We start from the raw sequence: 25,774 nt of genomic DNA, 5'->3' as shown, positions 1-25,774 counted from the left end.
ATGAAGGTTAAACCCCTTTAGTAGCTGCTTCAACGACAATAAACTGAAGTGGATACATAACCACCAGGTACATGGCTGTGATAGATGATAAGTAACCAACCCCTTGAGTAGTTTCAAGAAAAAACAAACATATGGGGTCCAAATGTTCCTAAAGTAAGAATATTCAGTCTTGATAGTCTTTCATATTAAGGCAAGTGTTCTGTAATTTAATGCTATCAAAATAATTAATAGGTAATCTAATGTGCACTGATTTTTGCAATGAACCGATTCGACACAAAATATACACGGTAAGGATAAAAGTATGTCAAAAGAATTTATTCATAATACACAAAAGCAAAGTCATAAAATACTCTGTCGGGGCAGCTTGAGGAGCTTTTGTGATTGATATGTTTGACAAATTTGAGGGTTTCTTTGTCTCTGTAGACCAGAGCAAGTGAGTTGTCCTCTGGATACACTGTCAGCAGCTGGGAGGACAAAAAGACCAAAATAATTATTAACAAATGCTTCAGGAATGACTTGGCGCAAATATAAATGTGACTGACATTCACCTCTTCATCCTCTTCTTTTGCAACATAACTGGTGAAGCCTCCAAACTCTGACTGCCAATCTTGAAAAATAAACATTTATCGATTATTGGTGAGAATATTGATAGGCATTTTTTTCCCCCATGTGTTCCACAGCCAACCGCCTGGGGTATTTGGTACAAGTGCCTTTTGTGGGTGTGTTGAATCAATTTAAATTAGATTAACAATGAAAAATCTGGGCAGGGAACCCAATTCAGGGAGCAAAGGGCTGTCATTTGTCTATAATTGAGTCATTCTTTCTTCAACATCACTTTGGCACGTTGCTAGTTAATGGGTATTTTCTAGAAGGCTTGAAATCCTAATTGTTCTCTGCTTTGTGAAGAAATTCAATGAGCTTCGCAGTCATAGCGTATTATATTTTCTTCTAGAGTTGCTGTCCTGTCAAGTCGACAACAAAAGTGTTTAAGAGCACATGGAAAAAATTAACATCAAAAGAAAATCACCTAGACATCATGCTCATCTTGTCAAAGTTAGACAATGAAGTTAGGCTGCAGCGCCTTCTATGTACATATACCACAGGGATGATACAAATATTTAATAGACGCTCAGATACACAGGCCCGAAAGTGCACAAACCTGTGATATAAAATAGTAATAATTCATTTTTTAATATTTTAGTCTTTATTTTGCGTTTATTTTGCGTCCCAAAAAAGCTGTAGGTATGAGAGATGTGTTCATATCGCTCAATATGAAAAAAAAAATCCTGCACCAGAATCTACACCGGATTTTTGTAGATCAATGTCACTGTACGTTGTATTTAGATGAGATATTCTGTGAGTGTGCACACTCACCAGCACAGCCGAAGGGCAAAGTAAGGTCCAAAGCGTACTCTGCTTGTGCTGCTTCTCCATCATGCAGTAAGGTGTAGCTACCATGTGACCACCGCCGTAGTTCACCCCTACATTCAGGTGTACTTGCCTCTAAGGAAAAAAAAAAGAAAACATTAAAAATGGACTGATATGAGTAAAAGTGGTCGCTGATGAACACTATTCAACACACCTGACTTCCTACTTTTATTTGCCAATGACCTTTCACTTGTAGACCCTGCTTCATCCCCGCTCCCTGTGCTGCTTTGCTTTTCTTCCTTTTCATTCTCATCATCATCGTCGTCATCAGCAGGACACAAGTAATGCAAACCAAGTCCAGTGAAATTAGAGAGAAGAAGAAAGAAAGCCTCTGAGTGCAGCAGCTCCCAGCAAGCACTCACACATGGAGCCATGGTATCCAGACAAGCTGCTTCGTAGCATCTGCGTACACAAATTAAAAGCTTAAAACATCTCTGAACAGCCACTCACTAGTCCAGGGGTGAATGCAAGAAATTGGCTAAGACCTAAATCTGGCATGAAGCATCCTTTCTCAGTATTTGAGATATGAATGTGTTTTGCCCGTCTGTGATAAAGACACCTGGCACAGCCAAAAGTACAAACAGGGCAGGATAAAAATCAATAATCTCCCTTACCTCTTATTGGGTGGGCCTCTCTTTGTCCACTGAATTTGGGCCTGTTGCAGTGCTTCATTCACTCCTTTAAATTTCTCCTCCTGTTGAAGGACACATTATCAGCATGAACAAAAAAACACAGCGAAGGCAGCATGAGAGCAGTCTTACCTTCAGAAAATCTTTGAGCTGAATTTCAGAGCTGTCCTCAAACTCTGTCTGAATCTTCTCTTGATAGGATATATCCAGGTACACTGGATTGACCCACTCCAGCAGCAACGTCTCCTGCAATGAACACACCAACAGAATAGGTCATTACATTACACATATTTTCATTCATAATTTTTGTGTGTATGTTTGTGAAAACCAACATCTCTTGGCAGGTGTGGGCTTCGTGGGATGCGAGGCTCTATGTAGCAGGGAGGACGTTCCAAAGAAGGTCCGTGAAACCAGCCGCTCAGGGACAGGCGACACTTGTCCTGTGACAAAACCTCTGACACCTTGGCAAACACAAGAGACGTCCAGTTTTCTCACATCCTCTTGTTTTTCATAACCCAGATTTAAACCCACTCACTTGATGAAAAGAGACTGGGGAGACTTCGAAGAGGACAAGCATGTTCCCACACGGAATAAACGACTTCGCAACACCCTGGGGCTGGGAATCACCTAATCACAAATAGGTATTGATTCACGAATTCTCAAGGATACACTTTATGCACATACTGAAGCAGGCATAACAGTTTATTACACATTAGCATTAAAAAGCTGTCACCCTCACCCACGTAACGCTATGGGTGTGAGATTTAATCGTTATGTGTCAGTGCACTGACACAGTAGTGGACGTTTCTTATGCAACAGTACGAAGGAGACCCTTCGATGTGAGATCTTTACATTACTCTAAAATGATCTGCACCTGAAACGCAAGCTCGGACAACGTGGGTTATAGCATTCGGTTGAAGTTTAGGTTTTAAACCTCAAAATGTAAATTTAACAACATTTTTACATTTTGACTGAGAGCTAAGTATTGAACTGAATCCTATCAAAATGCACCAGATCGTCTGCTAAAAAGAATTGCACGTGGTTTGTTTCTATTTATAAATGAGCATCACACCATGTGTGAATTTTGGCTGCAGAGTGAAGATAAAGTGGTTTGAAATAACATGAAAGCGTGAATATATGCAATGTTACTATAGTAACATTATTGTAAATTATCTTAAAATCCAGCTTAATGCAGAGAGTAGATTTTTGTGTAGGTTTGTTTTATCAGTTAATTGTGAGTGAAATATAAGTTAAAATTGCCTTGATAAACATTTAAGATAAATCTATTATAGATCTTGAGAGGTCGTCAAAATGACAATAATTGCAACTTTGGCATGGTTCAAGGACCTTGTCAATACAAGAACAACAGCCCTACAATAACCAACCCTTTAATCCCATACCAGTCTTCATGTTGGCCTTGCACTTTGAAAAGCATCCCTTATTCATTCGGTTAAGTTTATAGCATTTCAGTCACTTTTTAATCACATAACATCTTTAATTTTGTTGATGGTACTGCTGCTTGAGATGCCCCAACTTCTCCAATCATTTTAACTTCAATTTGTATAATTGAAGGTTTTCTTTGCCACGTTTATAGAATGAAAACACAGCAATGGACACAAAATGAAAAATTGTAGTGTAGTCCTCCAGTTTATAGCCATGATATTCTTATAAAACTGAATCTTGCAAATACATGGCTTAATTAATATGAAGAAAAGACTGCTTGTTCATTACTGTCTTTATGCAAAATGTTTAAGTCATGAGTTCTTTGGAATTTTATGTGTCTGGCTACTGCATGCAGAGGCCAAAACATATACTTCAGTGCTTCAGTGAGTGTGTGAGAGTAATGTGTGTGTGTGTGTGTGTGTGTGTGTGTGTGTGAGACAGACAGACAGATGTTCATATTGTATTTAGAAAAAAAAAAAAACACTTACTGTCTGTAGTATACAGATCAAGAGATCCTCCGTCACTACTCTGCCAAGGAGGCACTAGATACAGAATGAAAGCGATGCGCCTCCCCTCCAACTCATCATCATGACACAAAAGGACATCTTAAAAAAAATTGCACAACGTGTGAAGCAATAAGTGTGTCAAAAGACCCTTTTACATAAAGTTTTATATAAAGGTGTTCCTGCTGATTTGGGACAAAGCTCACCTGTATACTCGTATCGGGCACAGGATATGTCCACAGTGGACTCCAGGTCAACTCCCAACAATCCCTCAAGCCATAACCGGAAGGGTCCAAACAGTGCTGACCTGAAAGAACACAAGTAAAGGTTATATAAATCACTAATCAAATTCTTTCTCCAGGTTCTCTGGTTAAAGACTGATATAATGTTAACTGCACAATTGGATGTTCTTTTCACAACTACAGGAATTTTGGCCAAACCAATAATATCCGGATGATAGAATATTTGCACAAAGCCACATTAAATAACATTTGTCATGGTTTTGCTCTTGGCTCTAGCTTATAGCTATTAAATATCATCGATGATTCACCCTGTTGGAATCTAACTTGGGGCAAAAGAGAGTTACATGCTTCTGTAAAAGTAATTCAGTGTTTGATACAAACATGAGACTATTGGGCCAAGTTCCTAAATATCTGGACAGGGAACCAGATGCAATGAATTGATATGAACTACAAAATTAATTTTCCTTTCCAAGACATCATATCATCATTTTTAATCATACTTATTATTTCAATATAAAGTATTGTATGACAAATATATAGGATAAGATGAATTTTATTGATCCCGAAATTCTTTTGTCACAGCAGCGTAACAGTTATAGTGTAAAAAATGAATAGGAATAAAAATAAATAGAGGGACAGTTAGAAGACAGAAATTGGCAAAGACATCCACGAATAAATAGACAGCAGGGAGAACAACAGCAACATCAGTGATAAGAATGGAACAGTAAGGGTGAAATATAGTCAAACAAAGCTAAACAACAATATTAACAGAGTAACAACAGCAATGACAAGAACAACATAAATGAACAAAAATAGGCAGGATGCATGAGCACTGAGACCAACAAGGATAAAAAAAGACAGCAGAATTAGGGCATGACATGTGAATGGGTGGGGTAGTGAATGGGGTAATGTAGTGAGGTTGTGGTAGCGGCACAGATGCACCTCAGGCCGGTTGGAGTTGTGTGGCGTCCAGACTGCTGTAATACAGTCTGATGGCCGTGGGCACAAAGGAGCGTCTGAAGCGCTCGTTTCTGCAGCGGGGTGGGATGAACCGTTGGCTGAAAGAACTGCCCATCAGCCACACCTCATAGTGCAGGGGGTGGGAAGGATTGTACAGGATAGCTCCCAGTTTGTCCTTCACCCTCCTCACTGCCACCGATTGAAGATGGTCCAGGTTCAGTCCCATCACAGAGCGGGCTTTCCTCACTACAAATATATATATATATATATATATATATATATATATATATATATATATATATATATATATATATATATATATATATATATATATATATATATTTTTTTTTTTTTTTTTTTTTTTTTTTAATTGTTAATGTTTTTAGGGATGTAATTTGTGGTGCTGTTGATCTGTTAAACTTTCAGATATTCCTTGTATTTTTTTAGCCTCTGCAGTATCACTGATTTTGGATGTTATATGAACAAAGATTTGTAGGTCATCTCAGCACATACGCAAATTGTTCTACTTTCCAACACTGCCATGACATTTTGTTGTGGCATAAATAATAGATGGCCCCAGTCGGTAGCTATCTTTGTGCATTTGATTGCGTTGATCACCAGGGGTGTATCTCTTAACTTGGGCAAACCACACTGTACAACGATCATAGATGCATCTTAAAAAGAAATAATGTATCGCTGATTACTGAGAATAACTATGCACATTATATCAGGTTCAGGGATTCAAAGCAATTTAATGATCAAATTCATCTTTAAGCTCCCAGTAGAGATGTAAATTGGTCTTTGACTTGGCAGGTTGGGCAACTCTTTCTATTCCACAAATCAAAATATGATCCTAATTCCTCCAGCGAACATAGTAGCATGTGTTAAAGTGTTATGCAAACCAGAGTGGAAAAGAAATATCAGTGTTCAGATGAGGACTGCGTTGAACATGACGTGCTGACAGATGACTTTATGCAGCTGCATCCATTAACCATCTGGTTCCCCACTCAGTCCTTCCAAGCTGACAGTTAGTGCCAACTTTCAGAATTATCACCAATAAGTGTGGGAATAGTTCATTAAGCTGTTGACGTGATATCTGGCTCCCCCTGGTGGAGCCCACATATACAAAAACGTGTCATTGCCCACAAATAAGACCTTCGTTATTTCAGTCTGGAATTTTATCTCTCCAAGTCAAGTGGGTCATGTGCAGGCTCTTAAAACTTCTCTATTTCATCAACTCAGAAACACAACCAATACAGAACTGGAAATTCCTCAGCAGACAATTGGCAAACATTCTAAAAGCTAAAAAAAAAGAAACATTAGCAAGCCCCAGCTAGTGGACATGCCTGTTAGAGCTTATGACTGGTGTTTGCCAGACCTAACAGTGTGTTTAATTAAAATAATGAGTAGCTGACATGTATTACATTTCCCAAATCAATATTAGCATCTTTACGTCTGGTGATAAAGGCTTTGCAGTACACTTTGAACTAAAAGCATTTAATTCAGAAAAAAAACTGCTCCAGTGAAGTGGGAGCAGACAACGGGGGTCCATCCAGGGGGTATTCACACACTGTTTACCTGAAGTAGGGATTTTACAAGAAAATTGACTCGTAAGAATAGGGTAATGTAATGTGTTTTGGTTCTATCGAGACCTAACCTGTTCTTTAGTTGGTCAAACCAGGCCACCACTTGTACTGAGAAACCCTTGGGTGAACCTGAAGCCAACACACAGACCTACTAATCCAGCTCTGTCAGATTATACACATACACACACGCACACACACACACACACACACACACAGGAACAAACTCACCTCAGTCCTGCAATGTGTGACTCCGTTCTCTTCCTCAGGTCATCTGACTGTACAGGTATAAAAAAAAAAAAAAAAAAACAGTTGTGTTTCAACAACACAAAGCCACACGAGAGAAACCACTGTACTGAGCAGTTAAGCCATCACCTGTTTAAATTTGTACAAATCATTGGACTTTTGGTGGAAGTTGAGTCCAAGCAGTTCCTTCTGCAGGTTCTCCATGAAGGTCTCATTTCTGATGAAGTTTTTAATGATGCAGTGAGGGAAAGGAAGGCAGTCCAACTCCACATCACCTAAACAATAACAACACAGCTACTGATACACAGCCAGACCAATTCTATTGAACTGAAGAGTTGCAGTATACATTTTTGGCTTTAGATGCTCTCTGCTTGAAAGAGGGTTGAATGCCTTGAAATGGCACAATACTTGCAGCTCGAGAAACAAATGCACACAATCGTTTACCAAAAGTAACATTTCCATTTTGAATAAAATATGAAAAATTCTGATCTGAAAAACAGAATACAAGAATTAAGAAGCCTGCAGTGAGTTTCCAGGAGCTGCCTTTTCTCAAAGATGAGGCCTGGTCTAATTTTTATAAATCAACTTTATTGAAAAGAACAACAGTGTATTCATGGAAGTGCCAATTTGACAAGTCTTAACAATTAGATTAGATGAATACATATGTTAAATAAAGCATATGAAAGAAACTATATATGAACACAATAAATGAAATGCTGTATCAAGGAAATTTCATTATCATTGAAATAAAGATCCCAGAAACATGGAACTTCCGCTTCCCTCCTTATCAAAGATCACACTTTTTTGACATCATTTTCTTTATTGTAAATTCTGTGTCCCTCGTCGAATGATCCTGGAGATTTTTTAAAGTAATTTGCTTGATTTTGAAAAAGGCGAATAATGCAGAGAAAGATTAAATTGGGAACTGAGCAAAAGTGTGTGTTATTGATTCGTAACAATTCTGCTGGCTATTGCTGATCAAACTAAAATCAAATTTGATTTGAAATTATCTTACAAGTCCAGCCAAATCAAGTGACAACAAAAAAAATAAATCTACGATCACAATAACTCAATCATCGTTCAAATAAGTGCGTTTTGCTTAACTTTCAGGTTAATCACACTGGGTTCAGTAATCCCAGGTATGACTGAGTGAGTGTCCCACTGTCATGTTAGCACTAAGCATCTAATCCGCAGGCTAGCAGTTTACAGCTTGCTAATAATACACAGGCTAGCTACTTGATAACAGCTTGGTAATAATACACAGGCTAGTTGCTCACAGCCTGCTAATAAAGCACAGGCTAGCTGATAACAGCTTGCTAATAATACACAAGCTAGTTGCTCACAGCCTACTAATAATGCACAGGCTAGCTGATAACAGCTTGGTAATCGTAAACAGGCTACCTGCTCATAGCCTGTTAATTATACCAAGGCTAGCCGATAACAGCTTGCTAATAATACACAAGCTAGCGTCTCGGAGCCTGCTAACCCGTGACAGCGGCTTCGTTTCGGCGTGTCTCCTCTGACCGTGTTTGAAGCGGGTCTTCCGGCTCCACGCCTCCTTCGCGTTCAGCGCAACCCGCTCGTCTTCAAACACAGCGGAAAGTTCCGCGGTCTCCTCGCAGCTCTTCTTCTGCTTCTTTTTCCTCTCGTTTTCGCCGTCACACTTGCCGTGTCGCCTCCGGGACGCCATCGAAGTGTGTGTTTGTGTGTATCCACTGATTTGACAGCAGCCACTTTCGCTTCATGCGTGTTTGTGGATGTGAGAGGCGTGCATGTGAAATGGCTCCTGCGTCGCTGAGTGATGACGTAGCAACACGTACCCGTTTGTATGACTTATTTTGTTTTATTTCCATTTTTATGACATATTCTTCAGCTTTCGTCAGGTTCTCACCGCTCTGCCTACATTTAAAGATCTTTCACGTTAATCTATTAATAAAATCTTAGGGAAAATCATTTGAATAGGTCACTTTAGCCTTCTTTTTTTTAGTATGAACAGAATCCCGTTTAAAAAACGCGATTTTAATTCCAATGTAGTCTTTTGGAGAAACGCTGCGGTAAAGGCGTTTTCCAGCTGAATGGAAACTGAAATTGTTTCTGAGGGCACTTCTTTTTCACAAATCTATTTTGTTTAACCAAATTTAACATTGAGTCTACTTCTTTATTTGGTTTGATAATAGAGTTTATGGTCATGGGGTTTCAAGTAATTCTTTGTTTGTCCATTAGAAGCTGCACAGGCCCTTTTCTAAAACTGAAGAAGAAAATGGCCAAGAAGATAAGGTTGGAATTGAATGTTCAAGGTAGTTATTGTTTTTGATTAGTACAAATCATTGTTATCCATTTAATTTTTATTTCCTATACATTTAGCAGAGGTTTCATATTCATAGGAAATTCACATTAACACACCGAGAAGATTAGTACCGCGAGCTTTTTTTCGGGGGCTCTGGTGTCATGAAATTAATGTTTTATCGTTAATATGTGTATTTTAAATAAATTAATAAATACATGCATAAACATTCAAATATTCCAGCTATTTAAAAGTCCCTATCCTGTTCATATTTTTCATTTCAAGGGAATAGTTCATCCAAAAAGGAAAATTCAATCAATATTGACTCACCCTCAGCTGCCAAATCAAGCTAATATGTTAAAAATAGTGATAGAACACAATGAGGAAATAAATGTTTCTTTTAAATATACATCCAAAAAGGGACAGTCCACAATGCAGGAAATAGCACAGGAAATGAATAAGGGTCATTTTCAGCCCAGAGGTTTAAAGTGTGGAAACTAATCTGGGCCTGGTTTGCATCACCCCTGATTCAAACTCATTGACCTGTCTTTTCAGCACAGCTATGATCGTCTTTTACTGATTTGGCTCAATACTGACACCGTCCAACAGTACCTAGTATATCCTCTGCTCTCCTATAATCCTCAAGTCAACAGGTAGTTGATGTGTGAGCATTATGTGATGATATGCAGGTTAAATTCAGGGAGGGCGCAACAGCCTGTCCATTTTATTAACCTACATATGAAATATATTTTGCATTAGCCTACTGTCCTCGGGGAAGCCTCTGCCTCAGGTAACATCTGATTTACCAAAGTGCTGCTCCACTTCTCATTCTGCTGAGCTTACAATTCCATTAAATCCCTCAGCGTGAAATGCGTGGATATATAATTTACATCCACAGCATAATTTCCTGGTGCAGCCAGTAAGGGGCATCTTATGAGACAGCTTGATTCACACAAGATCAAAAGATCACGTGAGACCCTGTCATGCCGGCTTTAGAGTTGTTCATGTGTGTGCATCGAGTGGTTCAGTCTTCCCATGTCACTTTAGGGCACTATGACAACAAGGAACATGACTCCCGACTGTCTTTTTGCTATGAAGTTTCCTTTCTTTTTTTCTGGCTTACACTAAAGGAAAGTCAAATCTATTCACAGACACACTGCAACTTTACTAATGTAGGTTGTTATTTTGTTTCAGAAATTGTGTTTGTAATGGACAAATTGTACATTTAAGGCTATATGTCATCATTAGTGTCCATTATGTCTTTACAACTTGATACTTCAATACACTTCTTTATTACATTGCTCTGGTGAGGCAAACAAAACAGATAAGACCCATCTGACCAGCACCTAAAGGCACAAGAACTGCACACGACAAACCTACAGCCAAAGGTTATTTTCACCAGACTGGTTGTATTACAAGTACATTATTTTTAGCTTTGTGGGTTTCACCAGGATATGATATGGCTTTGAGGAGTTCCCTTCTGCTGGGAAACAATTACATTTTAGAGATACACTAATTGCAAAATCAATCTGGTTATGTCTGATTTTCTTTCTCTTGGTAAATGTGCTTGTCTCCAGCAAGGAGTAAAATCTATATTCATTGTAGTTTAAGACTATATCTGGACCCCTAACAGTTTCTCTCTGATCCAAAACCCAAGAGTTTCCCTTTAATTCAACAAGCACTCTTGTTTTGTTTTTTTTTGTAAATGAGAAAAAAATGTGACACAATGTCTAGTAACCTACAGGAAAGCAGAAAAAAACAAGACCTCACAAAGTGAAAATAAAATAATTGTTCATATGATCTTGGAAGTTGATAAAAACACGTTCAAATGACCGTTTTTATTAAAAAGAAGAAAAACAGCATAGTTACAGGTTAAAATAACAGGAAAATCAATGCTGAAGTTTGTTTAATCAAACATTATCCTCAGTAGAGAGGGCCTAAAGTCAAAGTCTTACATACTGGAATATCAACTTGTGTACAACATAAGCTATGTTTTTTCAAGATAAAAAAAAAAAAAAACATTTTAAATTCTTGCGCAAAACAAACATCTGTGGACTCTCAGTGTTCAGAACAAAACAAGATTCTCGTATGTGAAAGTTGTGCCAGCGTGGAAAAGCGTTTTTTTTTTCATCAATATGCTTCATCTTCAAGCTTCGCTCTGACAGGGCTGCGCTCACAGAGACAGCCTCATGCACCTTCTGCTCACTCCAATTAGTTGTAGATGAAATTGAACCTATAACAGAAGATCCAAATAAAAAGGTAAGAAGATTACACTAAGAATCTTGCCCAAATAATGTCTCCTGTGGTCACTGAAAATTATTTCACTCCAGTTCTAACAAATACTTGTATATGCTTTTATTGTGTAAAATGTACAAACAATAGACCACGCTGGCCCACAAAATGCTGACTGTTGTCAAATTATTTATATAGGCACTAATCCACTCAAACACCACTGAGCTGAAAATAAAGCCTGAGTGATGTAGAGGTGATAAAATACAATATCAGAAGGTCAGATAAATATGATATGGCTTCTTGAATCTTAAGATACAATACAAAATTAAACAAGTGTCTTTAGCACCATGACGAGTTCAATTCCACTTTCAAAAAAACTTGACTCCACATTATCTGACCATTACACATCGATAATTACGTATGGACAATTATTATGTTGATGTTTTGGCGTTCCAACTCATTATCCTGTAGTTGCACAGTAATTCCTTGGTAAATTTTGTCATGTACCAGCTAAACTTCAGGTAATTAGTTCAATTTGCTCTTTGTAAAATCTTTAGGATTTATTTTCATACCATGAAAGATTAGAATCATTTTCAAGATTTCCATTCACTGTAAGAGAACCTTCAAAGGGACAAAAAAAGATCATTACATCCAAATGATATGTATTGATTTTCTACCAAGCTGCTATGACAATGTATTTCTGTTGAGAAATTGTATCCATTTATCAAAATTCACAAACAATACCTGCTCAGTAGCTGTGGCAGACTGGAGATGATTGGTCCATATCCAGGGGCGTTGTCATAAAGTTCAAACAACGGAGCTGCCACCAGTTTATAGTTCTTTGGGACAGCAAACAACGCTGTGCAAACACAAATCCCGGATCCCTCATAAATTTGTCTCCATGTATTAGTAATTCAGTTTCAACGTTCAATCAGTTCCGTGAACGTAAATAAACTGACCTTTTTCCTGCAACTGAACCAAGAATAGCTTCTTGTGCTCCTTGGGTTTGGTGATGTGAGCTGGAATATAGGGATACTGCAAAACACGCAGCTTACAATTACTGTGTGCGTGCACAACCACAGACCTATCAAGATGAGCTGCTGACTCACTGTTTCACAGAAGTGTTTCTAGGTTTCAGCTTCGATTTACGAAGCAAAAAAGGTGTGGACATCTTTAATTATATTGCAGAGCTGTTATTTATATATGCAACCCATTAAGAACTGACTCATGCATTTTCATTAAACCAATTTGACAGAAAACATGATTGTTTCTCCCGTAAAAAGTCAAAGTCAGTGTGACTGAGACCGTGTGTCCACATCTTAGCTAACAACTGAAAAGAAGGCCAGGGACTCTCAGGCAAAACAAATGTTGACTACTGTGGATATGGATTATATAATAAAAAGAAATAATGTCCAATTTGCCAGTTTTCATAGATGCAGGTCACTCAATATACTAACCTGTGGCGGCTCAAAGTTGGGTCGCCACCAGTTCCCGATGCAGTCATCGATCACCCAGTCCTGTTTCACACCATCCTGTCTTCCGAGGATCTAAAATCCAGATGTAAAATCAATATAACCCCACCAAAAACCCATCAGAGAAACAAGCTGCATTGAAGACTGCCATGATGTGGCTACCTCAGTCATTAGCCGTTTCAGACCTTCCACTTCATCTTCACCAGGACTCAGCTCTCCACCGGGCCTGTGGAGTTAGAACACATTAGTGACAGCCATGGGCAGGGCTCGGCAACCCCTCTTTGATTGGTCTGATGCGGCATTTGAAAATATCAACGAGTACTTAATCAAAACGTATTTTACTTTAGTTTGTTCATTTTTAAAATGTAATTTTGAAATTGAAGATCATGGCGATCTTGTAACATCTAAATAAAACGTGTTCAAATATTTTTGTCGCTCTCAATAAACCACTACACGCGCCACTAAAAGGATGGCAGCACAAAGACGGCATTTTTTGGTAAAAGTGACCTTCATCCGAACATCTTTTTTTCCAAGTTCAAAATGTTTTGTTGCGTGCAGAAATGTACTCTGTTTCCTCTGCAATTGTTCACATTTTGCAATTGTTCACATTTTGTTTATACATTCGAAGTGTGAGCCATGGAGAAAACTGGCTTCAACATGAGGTGTACTTAACGTCCTTACAGTTTGAAGAAAGTGGTGCCAAGCTGCAGAAGTAAGACATGAGGCAGCCTGTGTTCGTGGACGATCAGAACACCCTCCACCGTCCTCCTCATTCCCATCTTGTCGAACTCCTCACGCATCCGCTGGAAGCGAGCGGCCACCGAGCTGTCCTTCTCGTACAAAGGTTCTTTGGTGCCAAACGTGTAATTGGTAAGAGGATATCTGGAACATAACAGGCATTATATTGAGCCAGGGAAAATTATCTTGCTGTATGATGTACAATGTTTAATGGCCGTGAGGATAAAAATGTTACTTAAAGTTGCATATATTGTGAAAATATTGGAAAAAAAACTCTGTGGATTCCTTTCCAAATTAGTCCGAGAGAATTACATAAGTCAGTAATATCCAAAGTCTAGAAATCACTGGGTGCAGTTTGTCTTTAAACCCGAATTGTTCGTTGAATCGACTCTTTGCAAGCAAATTGATGGGAGTCTGAAATATTAGCAGGTTATAGATGGCCATGTGTGATGATCGGTGTCGCGAAGGCGCATTTTACGTCAATCGCAGAGACGTTAAAAAAAAAGGAGTCTTCTTTTTTTTTTAAATACACGTTTTTCGACGTTTGGCATCACGGTGAAAAAAAATCGTATTGTTCTTTGTTTCACATGCGTGCTACCAACTCACAGATTGATGGTCCGCTCCAGGGTGAGCGGCTTGGCGGGGCCGCCCATGTATTTGTTCCCGAACTGAACGGCACCACCGCGCGGCCAGCCGGCGGACGAGCGACTGGGGGGCCCAACCGACATGTCGAAGGTGTACACGGTGAGATTAAACCTTCCTGTTAATTTTCCTCGATTGGTAGCTGCTTCTCAAACCGCCGGTTTATCACAATAGCAACGTAAATTCACAGTGCGCGCTTGGACGCTCAACAACAATTCTTCCACCGTCGTTTCCCGGTGGCGTTCGCTTCCGGGTTCATGCACATTTGAACGCTCAGCGAGCCTGTAGCGACATCTGCTGGCGTGGATGATAAACGCACTATTGCAGGTGGGTGTCACCTATTCACTTGCGCTGGTTAATCTTTTGCTTTTCTTTTGTTAATAATTAAATAAAAACGGGAAAGTTCGTGAATGTTTTCGATCTCTACTCCTTTTCTATAAATGCTGGTGGACTCTTTCACTACCCTTCAGCCGAAAATGTGTTTAACAGCTGTCTTACACTTAAGGAGTTGGTCACTGATCCCAATCAATATGAATGTACATGCATATATTTTCACAGAAAAGGTCCTTTCTGAATAGTTGTACATTTTATTTGACCTCAATAGTTTTCTTTGTGCATCCTTATTTTTCCAGCTCACATGATGTAGCCTTTGGACCAGGGGTGGGCAATTATTTTGGCTGGCACGCAACATTTCTCATTTAATTTTTATGCACGAGCCAACTACGTATCATGTTAGTTAAACAAAATGAGAATTGATAATTAAATATTAATTTTTTTAGGATTATATTTCGACTTTAAAATCATGAATGATCATATAGATGTACTGACATTATTTGATATGTAATCATCCATACAAAATTGAACGAAAGGAAAAAATGGTTTCTTAGTTCAACATTGATTGAAAATACTTATTGAAATATTCAAAGACAGTAGTTTGGCAGGACGGATAAAAAAGCAAAACGGGATGGATATGGCCTGCGGGCCCAGGTCTGCTTCGGACCATTATGCCTCATTTCCAAGGAACCTTCTCGGCAGATTACAACAACAATATGAATGTCCAAAATGAATAAAATCCCAGTATTAAGGCTCACTCACACAAGTGAATTTGCAAGATCAATGAGTACTCCATATATCTCGAATAATGAGTATTTATTTTAAAAACAAAGTACAGTCCAGCAATAGATGCAACAGGAAATGAACCTCGACTACAACCTGGCAAAAGAACCACTAGACCTCAGTACATACACTGCAATACATAGTTATGTTGTAGTAAATTTAATCAAAAGCAGTTGCTGTAGCTTAGATTTCTCCGAAAAGTTTAGTTGAAAATTGCTGCCATATTTTGTGTAAGCTCCATTTTAAGTGCCGCCTGACCTAAAAATTTCCATTTTCTAATGAGCTCCACTATATAAAAAAAAGAAAAATAGATGTTGGTGTTCAGTTTATCACTTCCACATTAGCATAAGGACTTTTTCAATATGAATTCATATGTGGATGTCATGTGGATACATTTATTTTTCTCATTAAATTGATGGCCCAAAAATTATATGCCTTCTTATGGAGATGTGATTCAAATGGATCTGTATCATAAAATGTATGTTTAAACACATACATGGTCTTTTTTTAAAACATGAATTTTAAAAATATTTTTGTGTAAGTACATCTTATTTCTAGAAGATTCAAACGTTTATAGCAGTCTGGAAGTTCATTTGTGACGTTGAATTAATATTGTTTAAAGAAAATCCCTTTCCTTAACTTTTCATATGAATTTTACCTAATCTAATGTTCACGTGTTATCTGGCTGGCGTAATGTGGTAACTAACACCATCTTTTTACAGGCAGAGGAGAAGAGAATGTGACGGTGACACCTGAGCTATCGCCATGACAACTGAAAAAAACTTCACATACTGCCAAAGAAAACTTCCGTTATTAATGTTTTCTTATCAAAATCGCTTAATTTGGTAAAAAAAAAAAATACTGATAAAGAAACTTGGGATTCATTCAGTCAATTCATAATTCCATTTAATAGTCTTAACTATGTCTGTATCCATCTATTGTAAACATGGTGTCTTTAAAACCACAATAGTTCTCATGGTACATAATCATACGTGCAATGCAAAATTCAAACGCAAGTTAAAAAAAGGACAAAGACACTGCTGGATTTGTCGAGTACGTCACACCAAGGGGATCTCAGTTCTTTGGTCCAGTGGCCCACCATGTGTGGTGTGCTGCTGTGGTGTGATGGTCCCTGTGGAAAATGCCATGGATCTTTTACCCTTTACCCTTTACTGTGGCCTCTCTCGCCTCCGTCACAGTAGTTGGTCCCATATTTAGCAATTTCTTTTATTTTTTTTTTTCAATCATTTGCCATCTACTGACTTTGTTTCTTCTTGCCTGTGAGACTCAACTACTTCCTCAGCACTGTACAATGCACCCTCTTTCCCTGACGCCGGATCCCCCACTCCAGCATCTCTTGTCAGGGTGACTTCCTTGGGTTTCATGCTTTCTTCTTGCACCGTTTCCCTTGTCATTTCATTGTCAGCTAGAGCTGGTTTCTCACTCTCCTTCCCATCATCCACATTTGCCTCAGGGTGTTTTTTCTCTGCTTGCATGCTCTTTTGGCCCACCTCAAGCTTCACAGCTGCTGGTGAAAGAGTAATATATAAATCCACTGCTTTTATAGATTAAAAAAAAAACAATGAAAAACATCCATACAATCATATGTCATGTATATCCAAAACCTGAAGCTTACACGTGGTTTTTACTGCAGGCTCTGGACCGGGTGCCTCCTCAGGATGTGCCTGTGAATCAGTAGCTTGGCCGGGACGATCGTGTGAGGGTGTTGGACTGGCCAGGTGGTGAGAAACCGCACTTGAGTTATCAGTAGCGGAGAGGGTAGAGATAGTCGATGTGACTATAGTACTGGAATTGCTCGAGTGCAGTGGGTCTGAGTCAGTGATGAGTGTTGCGGCTGCAGTTAAATTAGCGTTGGTCGTGGTTGTGGAGTCGGTAGGGTTTGTTTCACTGGAAGAAGTGGATGGAATAGAAGTAGAAGCAGGGCAAGGGGTGGCGGGATGACTAATAGAGGAATTAGACATTACGTCCATGCAGGCAGGAGGTGTGGGGCTGGGGGTGGACGTGGATATGTTGATATTAGATGGAGGAAGGGCAGCAGAGCCGGGAGTGGAGGAACTAGCAATGAGGGTATCGGCCGAAACAGCAGTTGTAATGGCACTGCTTAAGTTCTGAGGCGGAATTGTAGTTTTTGTGACAAATGAGGCTGAAGTGACTGTACTGGAGGAGGTGGCAGACACTGATGTGATGTCTTCCCTAGTCACTGGAATGGAGGTGGTGAAGTCAGATGGTGTATCTGATGTTCTGCTGGAGACTGTCTCGAGAGTACTATGGAGGCTTTCAGCTGCATCGCTACTTGCAGCAGTCGTAACATCAACCAAGAGACAACCATTTGACTCTTGCGGGGTCGACTTAGCTGACTGCTTTGTTGCTATTGTGGAAACTGTGCTTTCGCTGCTTGGAGCTGAAACAGTTGTCGCAGTGGTAATCGAAGGTTGAGATGTTGTGGATGAGCTGAAAGTAACAGAGTGGCTGAGAGCGATGTGCTCAGAGGAGGCAGAGGTAACTGAGACAGGGGCGAGGGGCTCTGTCGGTGTAGTGGTACTTGCGAGGGTCGTTGGGAGGCTAGAGATGGGTAGTTCACTTGTAGCGGTAATAACTTCAGGGGCAGAGACTACACTGTCAAGCTTTGTAACAGTTGTTGTTGCTGCAGCTGCTGCAGTCGTGCTAACGGAGTCAGTGCAAATATCTGAGTCGGTGGGAGTTATAGTACTTGAAGGAGAAATTGTCAAATCGGTCGAGTCGGGGGCTGAGCTTGAGATTGTCGGTACAGTTGAAGTGGTGGTAGCACTGAGGGCGGGGGAAGAAGGGACAGATGGAGTGGCAGTCGGAGTGAGTGTGTTACTCTCCCGCTCCTGTATTTGGGTGAGCTCGTTCTCAGGTGTGTTACGGCCAGATGTTGCGGGGCCAGGGCTGGGCTTAATAACTGGCTTGGGAAGTAAGGCAGGTTTCCCTGCAGATTCATGTGCTGATACACTTGGGCGAATTGGATGCCTCGTATCTAAAAAAGAATACAATTGACAGTTGATTGTTTTTTTTCCGTTGTTGTTTTTTTATCATAAATATGAGAGTGTGACGGTGTATTTGAGGTGTCTGTTTTACCTGATGACGCGGACATCGTTCTAGGTTTTGTGAAAGTTGCAGGTGGCTCACTTTTACTGTCAATGATGGTGCCTGGGACACAAACATTGTTTTTAAGATATTTTACCTCGAGAGAAAGTCCCTATATTTGAACATGTAGTCGTCTTTGATTATTATGAATAATTTACTCAACATCACATAATGTCAGAACGTTTCTGTTGTTTGAAGGAAAACACAGTTCTCTTCAATGAACCAACACACACTTTGTCCTCGTATTATAGTAATTTTCAGTACAAAATGCATATTGAGACATACCTTCGGATTCTGCTTTTTTCATCTCTCTTTCTGGGTTCTAGAGGGATAAAAGAGGCATTTAATCCCTCAAATGGAGGTATGAAATACTAATAAACATAATCTACAAACCTAAACAGCCACATCCACACACACACCTGTATCTCCCCTTGCTGAGCCTTGGAAACTCCAATACGTTGAAGCATGAGGTGGAGTTTCTGTTCAAAACTATGTTGGCCTTCAAATTGTTTCTGAAATCAGCAACAGCCGTGATTGTGAAGCTTATCTATGGAGCTGAAGACACACAAGACCATAATTGCAGTGAAACTCACCTTTCTGGTGTGGTTGGTCCCCGCTGCAGCTGATCCAGACAGCAAAATGAGCGACTGGGACTTCCCCTCTCTTAGAGCGCGGCGAGGGGGCACTGCTTCACCTCTCAGCAGCGCAGCACCTGATATGGGTGTTTCCTGGACCACCGACTCCCCAGTAACTGCACTGGGTTGGTCCTTCTCTTTTTCATTTTCCTTGTCATGTTCCTTGACTCTGTCCTTATCTTTTTCCTTTTCAGCTCTAGCAACCTCCCTGAGTGGGCGAATGAGATCGGCAATGGAGGCCTTTTTGGGTCGCCCCTCATGGCTCGTCTCTGATTTCATACCTCGTCTCTTTCTGAGCGTAAAGAAATCACCGAGCTTCCTCCTGAGCGTTTTTGTCTGGGGTGGACAGGGGGCAGAGCTGGCAGGAGCCACTTCATGCACTATGATGGGCTCCTCATCTTGAGTTTTCCTAAATGGAGTGCAATGTATATCCATCAGTAATCTAAGTAGAATATAGAAATGTATTGAACTAACATCTACACTAAATATACGCTAAACAGTTTTGGGAACATGTGATACTTACGATGTAACTGTAGTATCTGTAGTATCTGTAGGAAGTACTTTCTTGGTAAAGAACTCTTCAACTCCCTCATCCACTCGGCCAATGAGCTCGTGGACTTCATTTTCACTCTCTATTATTGTCTCCTAATTATCACGAACGAACAGGGAAAGAAATAAGACATTTTACACAAACGGATGAAGCACGCCGACGATGAAAGGATAAATGCATCAAATTCAACTTTAAATTACGTAACCCTGACCTCCACAAAACCCACACGCTTTTCGCGCCAGTCTGCTTCTATAGGTGTATTTTGGTTTCAATCTCTTATCCATCCAGGCTACAAACCAGCCTCCTGGGAGTCAGTTGCTCAGTAACGTACAATGGGGGGGCGTCACACGATTTTACATGAGGAATGAGAGCGAGGTAACTCATTTTGCCAGTGTAGGTAATGCAATATCAAAATTGTGGCTGTATAGTGTTGAATCACCCTGATCATATTAACATCTGTGCCCACAAGTTGCAATAAAAGCCAAGAGGCTGGCTGCAAAACACAGATTTAGCAGAAGTCACCGTTACATGATATCCTGTCAAGGGAATGGCTTGGATTTTGTCTCCCTGGCCATTGGCTCCATGGGAGTGACTATGTCTCCAGCCAAATAGCTATGTGACAACATAATGAGCTCAGTGAAAAACAGAGATGCTCACACACTCATTTTTGAAGTATTGTCCGATGAGAAAAAAAAAAAAAATCCAAGGCCATCGGCAGCATTTTTTTTTTCCCCCAACGCTAGCGAGAAAACATTCGGACTAAACTGCCACTCGCATCCATTTAAAGCTGTCATGCTCCTTATTCGCATGAAAATGGCATTTGTGGTTTCTTGAAGCAGCTGGTGACCGGTACAATGGCACTGCCTTATTCAAGCAGGGACCAGGCATCTTTTACAGCACTCCCCCTCCATCCTTCCCTTCCCCCTGCCTCTCCCCTCTGTACCCTATTGCATCTCCCTCTCTCCCTTCCATTTTCTCTCCGCACACACACACACACACACACTCCACCTTTCCCTCTCACTCTGCTGTTTCCAAAGCCTCTCTGATCCTCCATATAACAGTACCTGTGGTCTGCTGGGGCGGTAGTTCAGTTTTTGCCGGTGAGGTCTCGGTCTGCTCTGGGTGTAGTGCCTGAGCGCTGGTCCGCCCAATGGCAGCTCCATTGGGGAGACACGGCACGCTGTTGCCGTGGAGCTCTGTTGCCTTGGCTCTGTTGCTGAGGCACGGTTGCTAAGAGCACAAGCACCAGCAGTATGTAATGCCTCTGCTGAGGTGGGAGGAGCCAGGCATGCTAGACTGACAGATATGACAACAGAACCTCGCCTTCCTCTGCCCCCTCCCCTACAAGAAGGAAACCATGAGAAAAAGATGTTGATAAAATAAGAAGAGGCAGGGGAGCGAAACAGAGTGACCACACTGACATTTGTTCAGTCTGTACCAATCTTGCTGGTAACAAGGATGTACATTTGAATGGGGTGAAATGGAAATATATATATGAAATGGACAAGATGTTCCACGGGTTATGTAACAAATTAATAATTTATTTTATATGCGGAAAATGAGGCACAGAAATGCTGTTAGTGGGACTGAGGGGACAGATTCTTTTGTCGATAAATAAGATTGAACAAATAATCTGCCGAGACATGTTGTCTAATTCTCTAATTCTCACACCGACACTGTCCTTCGAATAAAAGCCTAGAGGACGCCGACAGACACAGTCACTTATCGTGGAGAAATTTCTTGGGAAATTTGAAATAGTTAAAATCCTCTAGAGGGCAAGAGAGGTGTATTTTGAGAAATGTGTTTTCTGGTGTTAATATTTCATAATCAAGTATTCAAACCAAGGGTTTTTGGTTCTGAACACACCAATTTAAATGTCAATATTTATAAATATTCACTAACAGTAGTGGTCTGATTAATCACTCAAACTCTTTCTTTATTTTTCCACCACATTTTGCAAAACTATGCACACATTTCAGGGAGGGATCATTCAATTGTCTACCTTCTGCTTCCTCAGTTCTCTACACTGCAAGGCAAACCTGAGATAGCTTTTCCACATGTGCCTTGCCGGAGTTTTCAAGGTAACATGATGAGGCAAGTAATGCAGTGAAAGTAAAGCATGATGCAGATTTGATTTTAGAGAAAATAAAACTGTTAATCATGGAAGTGCAGTTTGTCAATGGAACATTGCGAGACACGAGGGCCTACTTCTTAATTGAATATTGTTCCGGCTTTTGAATGTAATAGACACTCCAAAGTTGCCTCTGACTATCAAAGTATAGATTTCGATTCATCACGTCTCATATGATGCTAGTGTACACATCCGAGACGATTAAGGCCTCTTCTTCTTTCAAGGGGAATTTCAAACAGTTTGTGTCTATGTAGTGTCAAAACATCTACTGTTACGCGCTGATTGGTTTTCCATACCAGTTGTCCCTCGCCTTCTTCTTCCCCCAACTCTAAGCTCGACATTCTCCCACAGTCCGCATTACTTCTAAACTCTTTTTCAATGTTATTCCCTGAGAACTGTCTCAATACCTCAGTATACTTTTTCTACTTCTTCCCCCACCCAATTCTGTTAATGTAATTAACAGTGTACTGTTCACATTGCTGTGTCTAGCTCTTCGTCTTGCTGTGTGTCTTGATCGTGTGACTTTCCCTCTAACTTTGATGCCATGTTTCAGCTGTCTCTTTTTTGAGCACTTATTTTGCCAATTTTTCTGCTCTTTCATTTCCAGTGATACCAGAATGAGCTGTGGTCCATGTAATAATGATAGTTGATAGTACGCTCGAGGTAGCAAACAGACCTCATCCTGATGCTCCTTGGAAAACACCTGTCTTCACACTACAGAGCGCTGACACAGAATAAAAACCATGCTGCTGCAGACCGTCCCCTCTATTCTGCCCTCATTAGTCAGCTGCGCTCACACTCTGAAAATCAGATGTTCTTTTGTTAAACCCCAGAATGAGAGTGACAGAAAAAAATTGCTTTCCCTGTGGCCTCAGTTTGAGGATCCTTTGTTTCATCAGAAATCAACACACTGCTGTTGTGTTTATGTTCTCTAGAGCTGTGGAGTATATTGACTAGGTGTGCTGTTGTATTTTTGTGTTTATTGGCAAGTAGCTCTACACATGGATTTTTTAAAACCCAAACAGTTTCAATAGGCCGCACTACTGTCGCTCTTTCCCCCAAACTGTCAAAACATTTGTTGTATGATTTGTTGCTGAGCCAGAATGTGGACTTTCTGACTCCTTAGCCTTGCAAAGCTGCAGTGCCTTTTTTATGACATGTCTATCTCCTTTTCCTCTCAAATTGATCCAGTAATTGGCTACTGGTGTCCTCTGTCACATCGCATTGACCTACCTAAACATACTGGGGGCAATTATAATTATTGCGAAATCCAATCTTAAAGTGAGAACTTGAATGTTATACAATGTTGAGGTCTATTGGTAGAGTTGTTGATGGAAATATGTATCCCACACAGAGCTGCAAGCTCCAAGCTGCACTAAAATATCTTATCTGCGCTGCTAACACGATTCATATTTATTATAATGTTTACACTATCATTATTTTCTATCAATACATATCTATATGCACTGCGGACAGAAAAGTAGCAATTTCACTGTACAAGGAAACACATTTCTACATTGTGAATGTGACAATAAATGCTTTGAATCTTGAACTGTGGAAAAATAATGAAAGGCTTTCAATTGTGTGTCACATTTATCATGTCATCAAACTAATTCAAATATGAAAAATATAATTCATGTCAACACAAAAAGCAGCTTTTCAACTATGAAAGGCCCATTTAAAAAAGTCATTGCTCCTCACTTTCTAAATAAACCTCTTCACTAAACTTTTCAGAGATCATTGGGTTACTTTACAGAAACTGCCCGATAATCCAAGACATGCTCAAAAATTGGCAGGTGATGCTGTGAACTGAAGAAATACCAGAACAGATAAAAAAGAAAATCATTTTAAATCTATCATTCTCTGAGGGATTACAAGCCAATAATTCAGGCCTCTTCAAAGTTCCTGACCACATGAGCTTCCCCATCAGTGCAGTTGGGTGATGTAGTAGGACAATGATCCAGACCACACAAGTCAACATTTGAATGAATCAGTAAAAAGAATCTGACAGACATCACGTGAAATATTTCACTTTGAATTTAATACAATTAAATACAATTAGAATGTCGCACCAAAATATACTGTAAGAAACCTCTATCTCAACTTTCACTGTATTGTTTCCATGCAGTTTTGGATGATTTTTACATCTTGTTGTGTACCCAAACACTTAAATCCTCTGTTCATTGTCCACTTTCAAAAGGGATTCCAGTTTTGGATGCACTTTTTCAACAACTCCACCCACCCACACACACACACACATGCAAAATGCTCTATCCTTCTTAAACTGCCACCTTCCCATGATCTGTGTACAATATCCTTTAACATAACTGGAGACCAAGCAGACAGCAGACTCACTACTTGTCTATTCTGGAGATTTCCATTCTCTATCACATGCCATTTTGATTACTGAACCTATCTTGTGGTGCATGGCTGCACCCATATTCTCCTAAATTAATCTTCCAAGAACTCCCCACCAACTGCTCCAAATGCCAAGTCTTGATCAAGTCTTCATCAATCCACACCCGGGATGCACACACTGGGCCCGTGCCAACCTATCAAGATTTTTCCCTATCATTCACATCCTTCAACATCTTTTTTAGAGTGGTCTCATAGTGAATGACATTCACAAACTTCCATTGCCACCAACATGGTGTTTTACTCTCCCTTAGGGCTCAATTCTGTCAGAATTTTCCTCAATTTCCCACAAAGGTGTTGTCTTTGTCATTTGTTTTATAGATGTTTTCTTTCTCACGTATTCTAGTCGTCTTTCTTTTTCCACTAAATACCTACCTGTTTTCAGACATTTCATTGTGTTCTGGTGGCTCCAGAATTTTGATTAAAATCCAATTCTGACTTTAATTTGAGAACCTTATTCCAAAGTCATTTTCAGATCAAAGTAAAAAATTCAGAATTCTTGTCTTTGAAGTATATACTTATCCATGTATTTATATTCACAGAATGATAATTAATTAGATTTCCTTGGCTCTTCAGTTTCACTAGATAAACATGATGGGATTACCATAGCTGCAAAGTAGCTGACACAGACACTTCCTGGTCTTTACTATGGACTACTTCAAACCTGGGCATTTTACAGCCCGCGGGTCACATCTGGCCCGTTTTGCTGTCTTATCTGGCCCACCAAACTATTTTCTTTGAATATTTTAATAAATATACAAACATACAAACAATGTTGGTACATTTATATGATCATTAATGATTTTAATGTTGAAATAAAATGCCAAAAAAATGTAAATATTTTAAGAATAAGAATAAGAATAAGAACAACTTTATTTATCCCAAAGGAAAGTGTTGTGCCAGAGTTTCAGGTAAAACATAACAATAATAAATAATAGTTGGAAGGAGGGAGAATAAGAAATACAAATAAAACTATAGTGTCAAAGTCAAGGCTATAAAGTGTTTTAAGGTCTTAAAAAGTACAAAGATTTGAATGACATATTTCATTTTGTTCAATTTACATGCTACCTAGTTGCCCCGTGCATAACAATTAAAAAATAAATGTGGCCCGCCAGCCAAAATAATTGCCCACCCATGGCATACTTCATTGTGAAAGACTTGAGAAAAAAAAAGAATGCCATCGTGACTGCGTATGCAAGATGTCAAGTATCACACCGCCCTCTGGATGTGAATCTACGAATTGCTTTTTTCACAAAATATTTCCTGATCCCGAGTTCCTGTTGTTGACCTCTACTAATCACAGGAGGCATGTCACGTCAAGCGTGCTTGACAGAAAAAAAACAGAAATAATCAACTGTCAGTCAAGTCTTTGGCCACGCCCACTCCAGGATTCAAA

At 39.7% G+C, this 25,774-nt stretch overlaps 3 protein-coding genes and 1 long non-coding RNA gene across 6 annotated transcripts; 1 reads left to right on the top strand and 3 right to left on the bottom strand.

Moving 5' to 3' along the window:
* Window positions 1-299: 299 nt before the first annotated feature.
* ogfod1 (2-oxoglutarate and iron-dependent oxygenase domain containing 1) lies at window positions 300-8,813 on the bottom strand. The gene is made up of 13 exons (XM_086175081.1): window positions 8,559-8,813; window positions 7,164-7,309; window positions 7,020-7,066; window positions 4,210-4,310; window positions 3,989-4,105; window positions 2,593-2,684; window positions 2,390-2,518; window positions 2,190-2,303; window positions 2,043-2,122; window positions 1,583-1,830; window positions 1,375-1,503; window positions 549-607; window positions 300-464 (listed from the first exon to the last, which is right to left on the bottom strand). Exons 1-13 carry the CDS (start codon window positions 8,722-8,724, stop codon window positions 315-317), a joined length of 1,578 nt encoding a protein of 525 aa, XP_086031207.1. The 5' UTR covers window positions 8,725-8,813; the 3' UTR covers window positions 300-314.
* LOC147217820 (uncharacterized) lies at window positions 2,255-4,060 on the top strand. The gene is made up of 3 exons (XR_015108887.1): window positions 2,255-2,329; window positions 2,402-2,457; window positions 2,577-4,060. It is a non-coding gene; the product is annotated as an uncharacterized LOC147217820 (long non-coding RNA).
* A 2,602-nt stretch (window positions 8,814-11,415) lies between the features above and the next one.
* On the bottom strand, window positions 11,416-14,658 carry nudt21 (nudix hydrolase 21). 2 transcript variants are annotated; one of them, XM_086174842.1, is made up of 8 exons: window positions 14,367-14,658; window positions 13,704-13,904; window positions 13,185-13,248; window positions 13,008-13,097; window positions 12,510-12,585; window positions 12,295-12,409; window positions 12,123-12,171; window positions 11,416-11,551 (listed from the first exon to the last, which is right to left on the bottom strand). In XM_086174842.1, exons 1-7 carry the CDS (start codon window positions 14,486-14,488, stop codon window positions 12,144-12,146), a joined length of 696 nt encoding a protein of 231 aa, XP_086030968.1. In that variant the 5' UTR covers window positions 14,489-14,658; the 3' UTR covers window positions 11,416-11,551; window positions 12,123-12,143. The 2 variants fall into 2 exon arrangements, with proteins under 2 accessions (XP_086030968.1, XP_086030969.1); XM_086174843.1 differs by lacking the exon at window positions 12,123-12,171 and having other exon boundaries at window positions 14,367-14,657.
* A 1,752-nt stretch (window positions 14,659-16,410) lies between these two features.
* LOC147217817 (uncharacterized) lies at window positions 16,411-21,082 on the bottom strand. 2 transcript variants are annotated; one of them, XM_086174526.1, is made up of 8 exons: window positions 20,897-21,082; window positions 19,806-19,927; window positions 19,241-19,691; window positions 19,067-19,159; window positions 18,933-18,969; window positions 18,639-18,710; window positions 17,155-18,537; window positions 16,411-17,043 (listed from the first exon to the last, which is right to left on the bottom strand). In XM_086174526.1, exons 1-8 carry the CDS (start codon window positions 20,993-20,995, stop codon window positions 16,763-16,765), a joined length of 2,538 nt encoding a protein of 845 aa, XP_086030652.1. In that variant the 5' UTR covers window positions 20,996-21,082; the 3' UTR covers window positions 16,411-16,762. The 2 variants fall into 2 exon arrangements, with proteins under 2 accessions (XP_086030652.1, XP_086030651.1); XM_086174525.1 differs by having other exon boundaries at window positions 16,411-17,046; window positions 20,897-21,081.
* Between the last annotated feature and the right edge of the window lie 4,692 nt (window positions 21,083-25,774).

The sequence above is a fragment of the Fistularia commersonii genome, chromosome 27, assembly GCF_037954325.1.
Source record: "Fistularia commersonii isolate RoL2024-O1a breed Wild chromosome 27, RoL_Fcom_v1.0, whole genome shotgun sequence".
Classification (NCBI taxonomy): domain Eukaryota; kingdom Metazoa; phylum Chordata; class Actinopteri; order Syngnathiformes; family Fistulariidae; genus Fistularia; species Fistularia commersonii.
This window is presented reverse-complemented; position numbering and strand designations above follow the sequence as displayed.